A 10,702-nucleotide genomic window follows, 5' to 3' on the forward strand; every position below is an offset into this window, starting at 1 on the left:
TCTTGAAAAAAAAATCCGTGTTTTAATAATGTTTTTAATTTTTTATCCTTAAAACTTTCGCCTTCGCTCCAACCAGCATATTTAGTTTCCTATAAAATACTATAAAATTGCTTAAAAGTTATTAAAGTGAAAGTACAATATGCTTAATCGAAATTATGTACTTACGTACATTAGTTTTAATACTAAGAGGCAATGGAAAACATCGTGAGGAAACCTACGCATTCAGGCAACTGGATGTGTAACCATGATCGGTCCAATACGGGTTACGTTTACCTGCAAAGGTTGCGGAGTTTAGATGGGAGTCGCTTCGTGTAAAAACCTGACTCTGGGTGAGTCAGGATCCATGGTCAAGGGTATAGCTCGGGCTCCTCCCCAGAGAGGTGAGGATGCAACCGGGACTAAAGCCAAGACGAAAAAGACAAAAGAAATTTATTTATTTCAAAGAATTTTATTTCAAAAGAAATCTCTTCTAACAGACCCAAGATAGGAGACATGATGGAAAGGGTGACAGGCGCGTACTCCACTCACACAACTATATAATTATATGTTTTTTATTATACGTGTCATCCACGGACAGTTTCTAAGTGAGAATAACTTTTACAAAATTCAGCCGTAGGAAAAGTGACCTTGAAATTATTCCAATAGTGAATGACCCCTTGGAAAAAAACAGGTCATTTTTAATACTGATTCGGTTAGATAACAACTTCTTACGCACTCGAGTCACAATGATCTAGTCATGCTACGAAACTCTACGATGGCGTGCTACGAAACGCTACGAGGTCGTAGCAACGTCGTAGAAGATTATTCCGTTAAAAGATAACAGATAAAAAAATTACGTAGCTTCACCGTAATTTAAAATGTGTACCTTCTACTATAGACAAAAATCATCTCCTTACTTGGAGGAATAGACAGAGGCTATATTTTTCCACTTGCCACAATACCTGTCTGCTTGTATTCCTTCTTTGAATTTGTAACTTTTTTATACATTGTATTTTTTTTTCATAACCTTGAATCAGCAAATTGTACTTTCACTATAGCAAATCTGGACCAATTTTACAATATTTTGGAAACCAGATATGCAGGTTGGAGTGAAGGCGAAAGTTTAACGGAAAAAAATGAAAAACATTATAAAAACACTGAAAACATTTTCAAGAATGACCCAATTTCAGTTTTTACTTTTTTACATTGCGTTCGTACTGGAATAACTTGTAAAACAATTTTGATTACTATTTTGTGTATTAAACTCATTATATATTTTCTTAATAAATATTAAAACACGATCCGACCAATACAAAAGCGTCCAACTTCCATCTATTGTTTCAAAATTAACGCCCGAAAGTGCATCATTGAAGACGCTAATTTTAACATCTTACGGCATCAAGAGATTACGGCGAGCTGCAGTGCGGGGCCCGGGGCGGGGGTGCGGCGGGGCCGGGCGGGGGTAGCGGGCGTAGCGGGGCCGACCCGGGGGGGGCGCGACCCGGTCACGACGAACAGTGCGGCCCGGCCTCTCGCCGGCGCGCACCGCGCCGCTGCGATACTCGACCCCTATAACTGAACTTTTATATACGTTTATTAATTAGTTAAGTCCCACGAGAAGATGATAGTCGAAATTCAGGAGGTACGTCATCGATACAATGTAATAATGGCTTCTTTTACGACGCGATATAACCGTGCACCGGACGCAGTAAATGCTATCTTAATATCGCGATGTGAAACATGGCGCAAATGGCTTGTGTTGATCGAGTTTTGGTTGTTTTTTTATGGGCTGTTAAATATGTTTTCGATTCGTTGAGATGTTTTTGATCTGTCCTAGTGTAGATTAAAGATCGTGTAGGGCGATGTCAGTGGGTCAACGCATAGTGCGTGCCGGAGCGGGGCGGGCGAGTGCGGGGGTGAGGGCGGGGGACCAGGGCGGGGGGGTCGCACGGGCGTTGCACCGTTGCAGCCAGTGCAGGCCCCACGGGCGCCCGACCCGCTACGCCGTAGCACTCGTAGCCGCTACGCCGTGGTCGCGGATTGCACTGTCTATAACTCATATACTCTGTGATGGCAAATTAATTACTTTTACACACGTGGTTAGAGCCGGTAAGGGCGATTTTGGCTTGACACAAATAAATACAGTTTTTATCAAATTGACCCGACTGCTGCTGACTGTACTATTATATATTATACTTTCATTCAATTTCAATGACACTTTGAATTAAACATACATACACACGTAAACAGGTTGAATAAAAATTGATACAGAAGTATCATAATTTTCTTTAAAAAACGAAATAAATATCATATGGTCTCGTCCATTTTATGTATTTGTTCAAAAGTAAAGTTAGTTTGCAACCTACATTTATATGGGCTTTATGCACCCCGTGTTCACCCTTTAGAAATCAACAGACTATATTCATCCTGATTGGTCCGTAACTATTCACTTTGATAATTATGAGTAAATGTATTTACGAATAATTTGATGATTCTGAAATAAACGTGGAGATGACGAACTCACGCTCCAATTATTTTCTATCTTCTTAACATAACATATAATCATGTCTATATTACCTGCGGGGTAGACAGAGCCAACAGTCATCAATCCATGGGAAAGAGTTCAGTTGCTTTAGCCAGCGTATTTTTTCGCCAGGGTGAATATCTCTTTACCAAATTTCATCAAAATCGGTTAAGTGGTTTGAGCGTGAAAGCGTAACAGACAGACAGAGTTACTTTGACATTTATAATATTATTAGGGTAATAACTCGACACGTCTCTATCAAGTTATTATGTTGTTAACAATATAAATAAATATCTTAAATAACAGGCATACTAATTATTATTACGTGCCGTGTGGTTCCCGGACCACTCCATCTCGTTCCCATGGATGTCGTAAAAGGGGACTAAGGGTTAGGCTTTTAAACTTGGGATTCTTCTTTTGGGCTAGCTATCTGTCACTATTTGCATCTCAATTCTATCGTTAAGCCAAACAGCTGAACGTGGCCTATCAGACTTTTCAAGACTGTTGACTCCGTCTACCCCGCAAGGGATATAGACTTGATAATGTGTATATATGTATGTATTAATTATTTGTTTGTAATGCATTACATAGTTATGCACAGTCAGGGCGATAATAATAGATATGGATCATACTCTCACAAATCTGCTGGAAGAGATTTCTATTAAAAATAAGTAGCACCTTTGTACTATAATTGCATAAATAAATAAATCTTACCTGATATATTAAATTCTCGTGTCACAATGTTCGTTCCCGTACTCCACCGAAACGGCTTGACCGATCCTCATGAAATTTTGTGAGCGTATTGAGTAGGTCTGAGAATCGGCAAACATCTACATATTTTTCATACCCCTTAGTGATAAGGGTTGACCACACTTAACATTTTTTCTTTAATTTTTTGGTCATTTTGCTAAACTCTTAATTTTTTTTATTATGTCGCATTAAAAAATAGATACAAATTTTTTTTTTTTTCGCTTTTATCACCAACCCCTATTTTTCAATAGCGAGTTTAGTAATTTAATCATTTTTCATCACTGGTCGATAACTGATCAATCGTCATTTGATATCCTACTAATATTATAAATACGAAAGTTTGTGAGTATGTCAGTATGGATGTTTGTTACTCTTTCACGCAAAAACTACTGAACCGATTACGATGAAATTTGGTGTGTAGGTAGCTGAAGACCAAGAATAACATATAGGCTTTTTATTCCGGAGTTTCTGCGGGATTGATTGTTAACTTATGATAGGGTTTCCACGCGGACGAAGTCGCGGGCGGCCCTTAGTTATTTATATGGCAAAACAACGTTTACCGGGACAACTAGTAAATAAATAAAATTAAGAGTGTTTAAAACTGTATAGAGCAGTCGCCGATAAGAAAAAATAATCGATTATAATATAATAATTTTGAATATAAGATCGGTGATTTAACGTTTTAACTTACTACTTACCCGACGTAAAAAGAGGGTTGTGAAAGATTTGTGTGTGTTCGTGACGGATAAACTCAAAAACTACTGAACCGATTTGAATGAAATTTGGTACACAGATAGAATAGACTTTTAGAAATAATTTGAAAATATATGGAAACTAGTATGTAATACATACATACATACATATGGTCACGTCCATATCCCATGCGGGGTAGACAGAGCCAACAGTCTTGAAGACTAAATGGCCACGTTATAGTGACAGGTTGCTAGCCCACCGCCTAAAAGAAGAATCCCAAGTTTATAAGCCTATCCCTTAGTCGCCTTTAACGACTACCATGGGAAAGAGATGGATTGGTCCTATTTTTTTTTTTTGTATTAGTGCCGGGTACCACACGGCATATAGAATAGAATAGACTTTCAGAAATAATATTAATATATATAGGGGAAACAAGTATGTAATATTTACTTTTTTTTCCAGGAGGTTAGAGGAAAGAGGCCTTTTAAAATATGGGACAGCTCGCGGAACGTGAGGAAGGGGCTGGTGGTGACTAGCTTCGAAGAGTTGCTACACAGAGGTGAGGAATAATCAACCTTTTTCTTTCTTTCTTTTACGTACATACATATGGTCACGTCTATATCCCTTGCGGGGTGGACAGAGTCAACAGTCTTGAAAAGACTGAATGGCCACGTTCGGCTATTTGGCTTAATGATAGAATTGAGATTCAAATAGTGACAGGTTGCTAGCCCATCGCCTGAAAAAGAATCCCAAGTTTGTAAGCCTATCCCCCTTTAGTCGCCTTTTACGACATCCATGAGAAAGAGATGGAGTGGTCGTGTGGTCGTATTCTTTTTTGTTTTGGTGACGGGAACCACACGGCACTTTTCTTTCCTTAAAAATAAACTTTCATGTGTTAAGAAACATTATTTCTCATAAAAGTTACAACGTGCCGTGTGGGAACCACCACAAGAATGAATAAGGCACGAATAAAAAAAAATTATAGGACTACTCCGTCTCATTCCCATGGATGTCGTAAAAGGCGACTAAGGAAGCTTATAAATTTGAGATTCTTGCAGCTGAACGTGACCTATCAGTCTTTACAAGACCATTGGCTCTATATACCCCGTAAAGGGTATAGACGTGATTTTTAATATTGAATGGCGAACTTCAGCTATATGGCTCAATGGTGAAGTTGAGATTCAAATAGTGACAGGTTACTAGCCGACATTAAAAAAGAATAGGACCACTCCCATCTCATTTCTCATGGATGTTGTAAGAGGCGACTAAGGGATAGGCTTAAAAAAATTGAGATTCTTATTTCAGGCGACGGGCTAGCAACCTGTCACTATTTGAATCTCAATTCTATCATAAAGTCAAACAGCTGAACGTGGCCTATCGGTCTCTTCAAGACTGCCGGCTCTGTCTACCCCGCAAGGGATATAGACGTGACTATATGAATGACTGAAACTTTGACAAATATAGTACTGGGAGATAACTCAAAGCGGCTAGTAGATAGACCATAAATTCGTGACTCCATAATGCAAGAGCACCTTTCAAATTATTACGTTGCATTGTCATTTAACCTACAATTCTCAACAAAATGTCTTATTAAACTTTATTGTTTGCCGGTTGACTGTATGAGATCCCTTCAAGGGATAAGTCCGCCATCGCAAATGATTTGTTTCTTTTATAACTATGTACTATTTTCTTGTTACTGTGTAAATTTCTATGCAATAAAGATATTACAAACAGACAAACAAACAAACAAACTAATGTCATCCCAACAGAACAACGGGAAGCGGGTCAAATTTAACTTGCAAATTTAATTACTGACGTGAGACAGGTGAAGCTGAATAAAGTCTTGTTAATGGCCGCAGCGCTACTTCGTAGCGGGTCTACGATGGAGCTACGGACTCGTAGCACTTTCGTAGCACTATAACATCATGGCCGTATTTATATACTATCTGCGCCCGGGGGCTTCCTATCCGTAGGAATTTCTTCCAGAAATTATTCCAGGTAGTATGTTATCCGTATACGGATATATATCAAATATATTACGATGGAATTTGCCGTGCGGTTCTTAGCACCAATACAAAAAAGAAAAGGACCACTACATCTCTTTCCCATGGATGTCGTAAAAGGCGACTAAGGGATAGGCTTACAAACTTGGGATTCTTTATTAGGCGACGGGTTAGCAACCTGTCACTATTTGAATCTTAATTCTATCATTAAGCCAAACAGCTGAACGTGACCATTCAGTATTAAGACTGGTGATTCTGTCTACCCCGCAAGGGATATATAGACATGACCATATATATATATATGTATTTCGATGGAATTTGCCATCGAAATCTATCTTTTAGATTTTGCGTGCGTGTGATTTCCAGCACTTTAGAATAGAACCACTCCATCTCTTTCCCATGGATGTCGTAAAAGGCGACTAAGGTAAACATTGCTATCTCATCGCCTTAGAGAAGAATCCCAAGTTTAGAAACCTATCCCTTAGTTGCCTTTTACGATAAGAGATGGAGTAGTCTTATTCTTTTTCTATTGGTGCCACTCGTCAACATGTTTCAACATGAATATCATTATCCTAAAAATCTTGTAACTTTCAGCCGGCCCCAATCACCTTGAACTTGATCGCGGGTGCATTAACTGCTGATAAAAATAGATCCAATCTATACTTATATTATAAAGCTGAAGAGTTTGTTTTTTTTGTTTGGAAGCGCTAATCTCAGGAACTAATTCGATTTGAAAAATCTTTTTGTGTTGAATAGACCATTTATCGAGGAAGGCTTTAGGCTATTTATTGTTGGCTCTGTCTTCCCCGCAAGGGATATAGACGTGGCTATAATCATAATTATTTATTCTTTAAATATGGTTACAATAGGTCTTAATTATCTAGGTACAGTATCTAGATATAGTATATGTATGTATAACAAGTTAAAATAAAAAATGCTATTGACGGAATTGCTGAATTGTTACGAAGTCCGTGGAGTGGTTAAGATGCATTAATAAATAGTCAACATTAAAATTTTAAGCAAAAATTACAGAAAACTTCAAAAACCATATGAAAAACTAGACTTGCTGTATTTTTTTTTCTTTTTAGAATTTTCAGGAAAAAAGTAAACTTTACAAATTGTAATTGTTACAATAAAGAATAACCGAATAAATTGACCTATATTTGACTTGAGGTAATACCTCTACACAATTTTTTTTATTAAAATCGGACCATCGGTTCAGCCGTGACATCATTACAGACAGACAGACTTTTCCATTTTTTAGTATAACAGTTAATGACCCCAATGCGGTCAAAAATTTCAGTCGGCCATTTTATTTTTTAATTCCGACCTTGGCGCCCTCTAGACGTTCTTCGGCTATCGATTGAAAGGGCGGTCATGTTACTAAGACACAGGTTGTAAGGTGTCACTGACTTTTCCAGCAGAAAATGTGCATTCATCCACGATTTAGATTTGAGAGATCTATATTTGTAAATTGACGTCCGGTGAAAATGCTACAGTGTAGACTGTTGGCTCTGTCTACCCCGTAAAGGATATAGACGTGATGATATGTATGTATGTATGTATAAAGCTTCTAACGTGACACGTGACGTATTTAGGTCCAACTAATTATATTTTATTTGTAGCCACGTAAGCTGCACTTAGCTCGATAAAGATTTTAGGTCGTGCCGTGAAGGCAACTTTATTTTCATATACATACATACATACATATACATATAATCACGTCTATATCCCTTGCGGGGTAGACAGAGCCAACAGTCTTGTAAAGACTAATATGCCACGTTCAGCTGTTTGGAATTGAGATTCAAATAGTGTCAGGTTGCTAGCCCATCGCCTAAAAGAAGAATCCCAAGTTTATAAGCCTACCCCTTAGTCGCCTTTTACGACATCCATAGGAAAGAGATGGAGTGATCCTATTCTTTTTTCTATTCGTGCCGGGAACCACACGGCAAATTTTATTTTCAGTTTGAGCAAATTAAAATTCAATTTGTGTTGAAATTGATTCTGTCTGTTTTCATTAGCTACAACGCTTTGTAAAATTAGGGTGATTGCATACCATCGCGGTCGGTGCAAAAAATGTTTTTTTTTTAAACTATAGTCGCCTTATTCACTGTTTGTCTGAAGTACCTATTATATTCTTAAAAATTATCAAGACTTGGCATGCTATGCATTATGCTACCAAGCTGTGCACAAACTTGTTTAACCGCCACAATTCACGCATAAACTGGGTTAATCATAAATTTGACAGGCACTGCATAAGCCAATGTGAATTAGCCTCAGAATTAACTCGAAGTTCGCGTGAAGTGATCGAGTTACCGTGCGCCGGACGGTAAACCGGTTAACCGGTTTGATCCGGGTCAGTAGGTTTTAAGCTTTTTATGATAATAAAGTTATTATAAAAAAAACATTGGCAGATAAATGTAGGAAAATATGAATCACTTGTGGCATGGCAAGGGAAGATATTATTTTCAAATTAAGTTTCAATTTTTATATCACAAGTATATTCCCATGAATCTTGCGATAGATAATTAAATTTACCAATTTGAGACTCTATCTACCTTGTAGATTATAATTGAAACTTGCTAATACGTGCATTAAATTGTCAAACTTCATATCAACTTGCATAATCGACTCAGACGTTGCATAAACCAATGTGAATTAGCCTCAGGAATTAGCTTGAAGTTCGCGTGAAGTGATCGAGTGCCGGGTAACCGGACAGCTTACCTGTTAGATCCGGGTCAATAAGGTTTGCAACTCGCGCCTGACCTGCTTTTATCTCGCCGAGGTATTCAGATCAATTGATAATAAGTATGTACATTAAGACAAGTTGTTAGGCCCTGTGTATTTTGGGAATTAATCATACAATAAGGAGTTAGCATCGCAGGGAATATTTTTACAATTTGTTTTTTATGTATGTATAAAGAAGCAACCTAGGAGATTTTAATGAGCTAATTCCGCCTCGAAAAATAAAGTGAGATAACAAGACTTTTAAAAAATATTAGGCCTCACAGACTGATTGCCTTCTGAACGTAGTTTTAGATGATCGTAGAATGCTGAATTCAGATATTACAGGCAACGAAAGTCCCTAACGAAAGCAATAAGTATGTTAAAAGAGATACTTACATCCAAACTAAACTAGTACATTTGTTCCAGGAAAGGAAAAGTTGTCAGTAGCGGCTGGCGAGCCCGTGCGCTTGGTGCTCGAGAGCGACGGCACCCAGGTCGAGGACGGGGAGTACTGGCGCACGCTCCCGCCCAACACCGTGCTGCTGCTGCTGCGGCCGGGCGAGCGATGGTATCCTACAGGGGTGGACGTCATCAAAGCTGGTCAGTATGATGACGAACTCTTGTCACGAATGCCAATAAAATTGTTTTCCAATCAATATTAATCCTACCCCTTCGGTTTCCAGCAATATCAGCGATCCCGAAAATAGTATGCGAGACGATCCACGCGCTCGAGTTGCACGATGAAACTCCTTCATGGAAGATCATGGACAACAAGGGGCGTGTCACAGTGGTGCTGCACTGGGACCAGCGGCCGCAGGCGTCGCCGGCCGCGCGCTCGCCCTCGCGGCAGGCCAAGCCCGACCGCCGGCCCTCGCTCGTGATCCAGACCTCGCTGGACCGGCCGCAGCCGCCGCCGCCGCACATCACCGTCGTCAACCACGACGAGCCGGGCCCCGCGCCCCGCGGCCGCCTCTCGCGCGCCGCGGGCTCGCTGGAGCACCCGCCGGGCGCCGTGCACGTGCACACCGCCGAGTGCCGCGCCGGCTCCGCGTCGCCCGCGCCCGTCTCCCGCCCGCCGCCCGACGAGTGCGACTTCCACTGCTGCGCGCTGCACGAAGAAGGAAGGCGGATCGCTGTTCACAAAAGCGTCGCCACATCGCCCATTCAAGACGCCCAGCCGAGAGCGTCACCCCAGGGACGGCCCAAGGGACACGTTCGGTTTCTAGACGCGGAGTCCGCGCGCCGCGGCGACCGAGACTCCTCCGAGAGCGAAACTGAGAACACGCTCGTAGAAGATGAAGCCGTCACCTCCGAGAAGTTTTTGCTCCTCATAGATCAACTTAGCGTGGATCAGAAAAGACATCTCACTATAAAAGACATAGGCATTATTCTCGAAAGGCTCAGTTCGAAAATCCTAGACGTCGAAAGGCTCGACCGCGAGTCCGAATCGGACGACTGCTACAACTGGACGATCAAGGCGACGATACGGGGAGACGCGTTGAGAGAATTGGGGGTGATTTACAACGGGAACTACTACGCGATCAGCGAACACCCGGGCTATCGGGAAGAGAACGAGGAGGCGGGTGACGAGGGCGAGGAGGAGGAGGAGGAGGACAGGCTCTGATCGGGCCTGTGCGGCGCCGCCGTGCCCGCCGCCGCCGCCGCCGTGCGCCACGCGCTGTGCCGCATCGCCGCGCGCTGACCGGACGCCGCACGCCGCACCCGCCCGCACCACTCACACAGCCCTGGACATTGCGTCTGTCGAACCCTCATCACTGCATGAGAAACTTAAGGAACCAGGGCTATAAATGGTAGATACGCCAATTCGTTAGAAAGAACGTGGAAGCAGGGAAGTAGTGAACGTGAACTCAGAACACAAGGGCCGTGTTGTGTTCATGCATTGATATATAGAGCGGCCATAATATCAGCAATTCCTCTAGCACCCCGCGACCTAACATCGATGCATGACGTCAACACGAGGTCGGACAAAAGGCAGCCATCGTGGAGCTCAGTCGGAAGGCACCCA

General features: G+C 41.3%; 1 protein-coding gene across 1 annotated transcript; it reads left to right on the forward strand.

Moving 5' to 3' along the window:
* The first annotated feature begins 1,600 nt into the window (after positions 1-1,600).
* Positions 1,601-10,702, forward strand: LOC106130123 (uncharacterized). Its single transcript, XM_013328892.2, has 4 exons — positions 1,601-1,621; positions 4,409-4,505; positions 9,103-9,276; positions 9,360-10,702. Exons 1-4 carry the CDS (start codon positions 1,601-1,603, stop codon positions 10,298-10,300), a joined length of 1,233 nt encoding a protein of 410 aa, XP_013184346.2. The 3' UTR covers positions 10,301-10,702.

Source organism: Amyelois transitella, chromosome 5, assembly GCF_032362555.1.
Source record: "Amyelois transitella isolate CPQ chromosome 5, ilAmyTran1.1, whole genome shotgun sequence".
NCBI lineage: Eukaryota > Metazoa > Arthropoda > Insecta > Lepidoptera > Pyralidae > Amyelois > Amyelois transitella.

Bases quoted from the DNA above. Each gene is read 5' to 3' on its own strand.
- LOC106130123 (XM_013328892.2), top strand. From the start codon at position 1,601: ATGATAGTCGAAATTCAGGAG. The intron at 1,622-4,408 runs GTACGTCATCGA...TTTTTTTTCCAG, and splicing joins TGATAGTCGAAATTCAGGAG to GAGGTTAGAGGAAAGAGGCC. The intron at 4,506-9,102 runs GTGAGGAATAAT...CATTTGTTCCAG, and splicing joins CGAAGAGTTGCTACACAGAG to GAAAGGAAAAGTTGTCAGTA.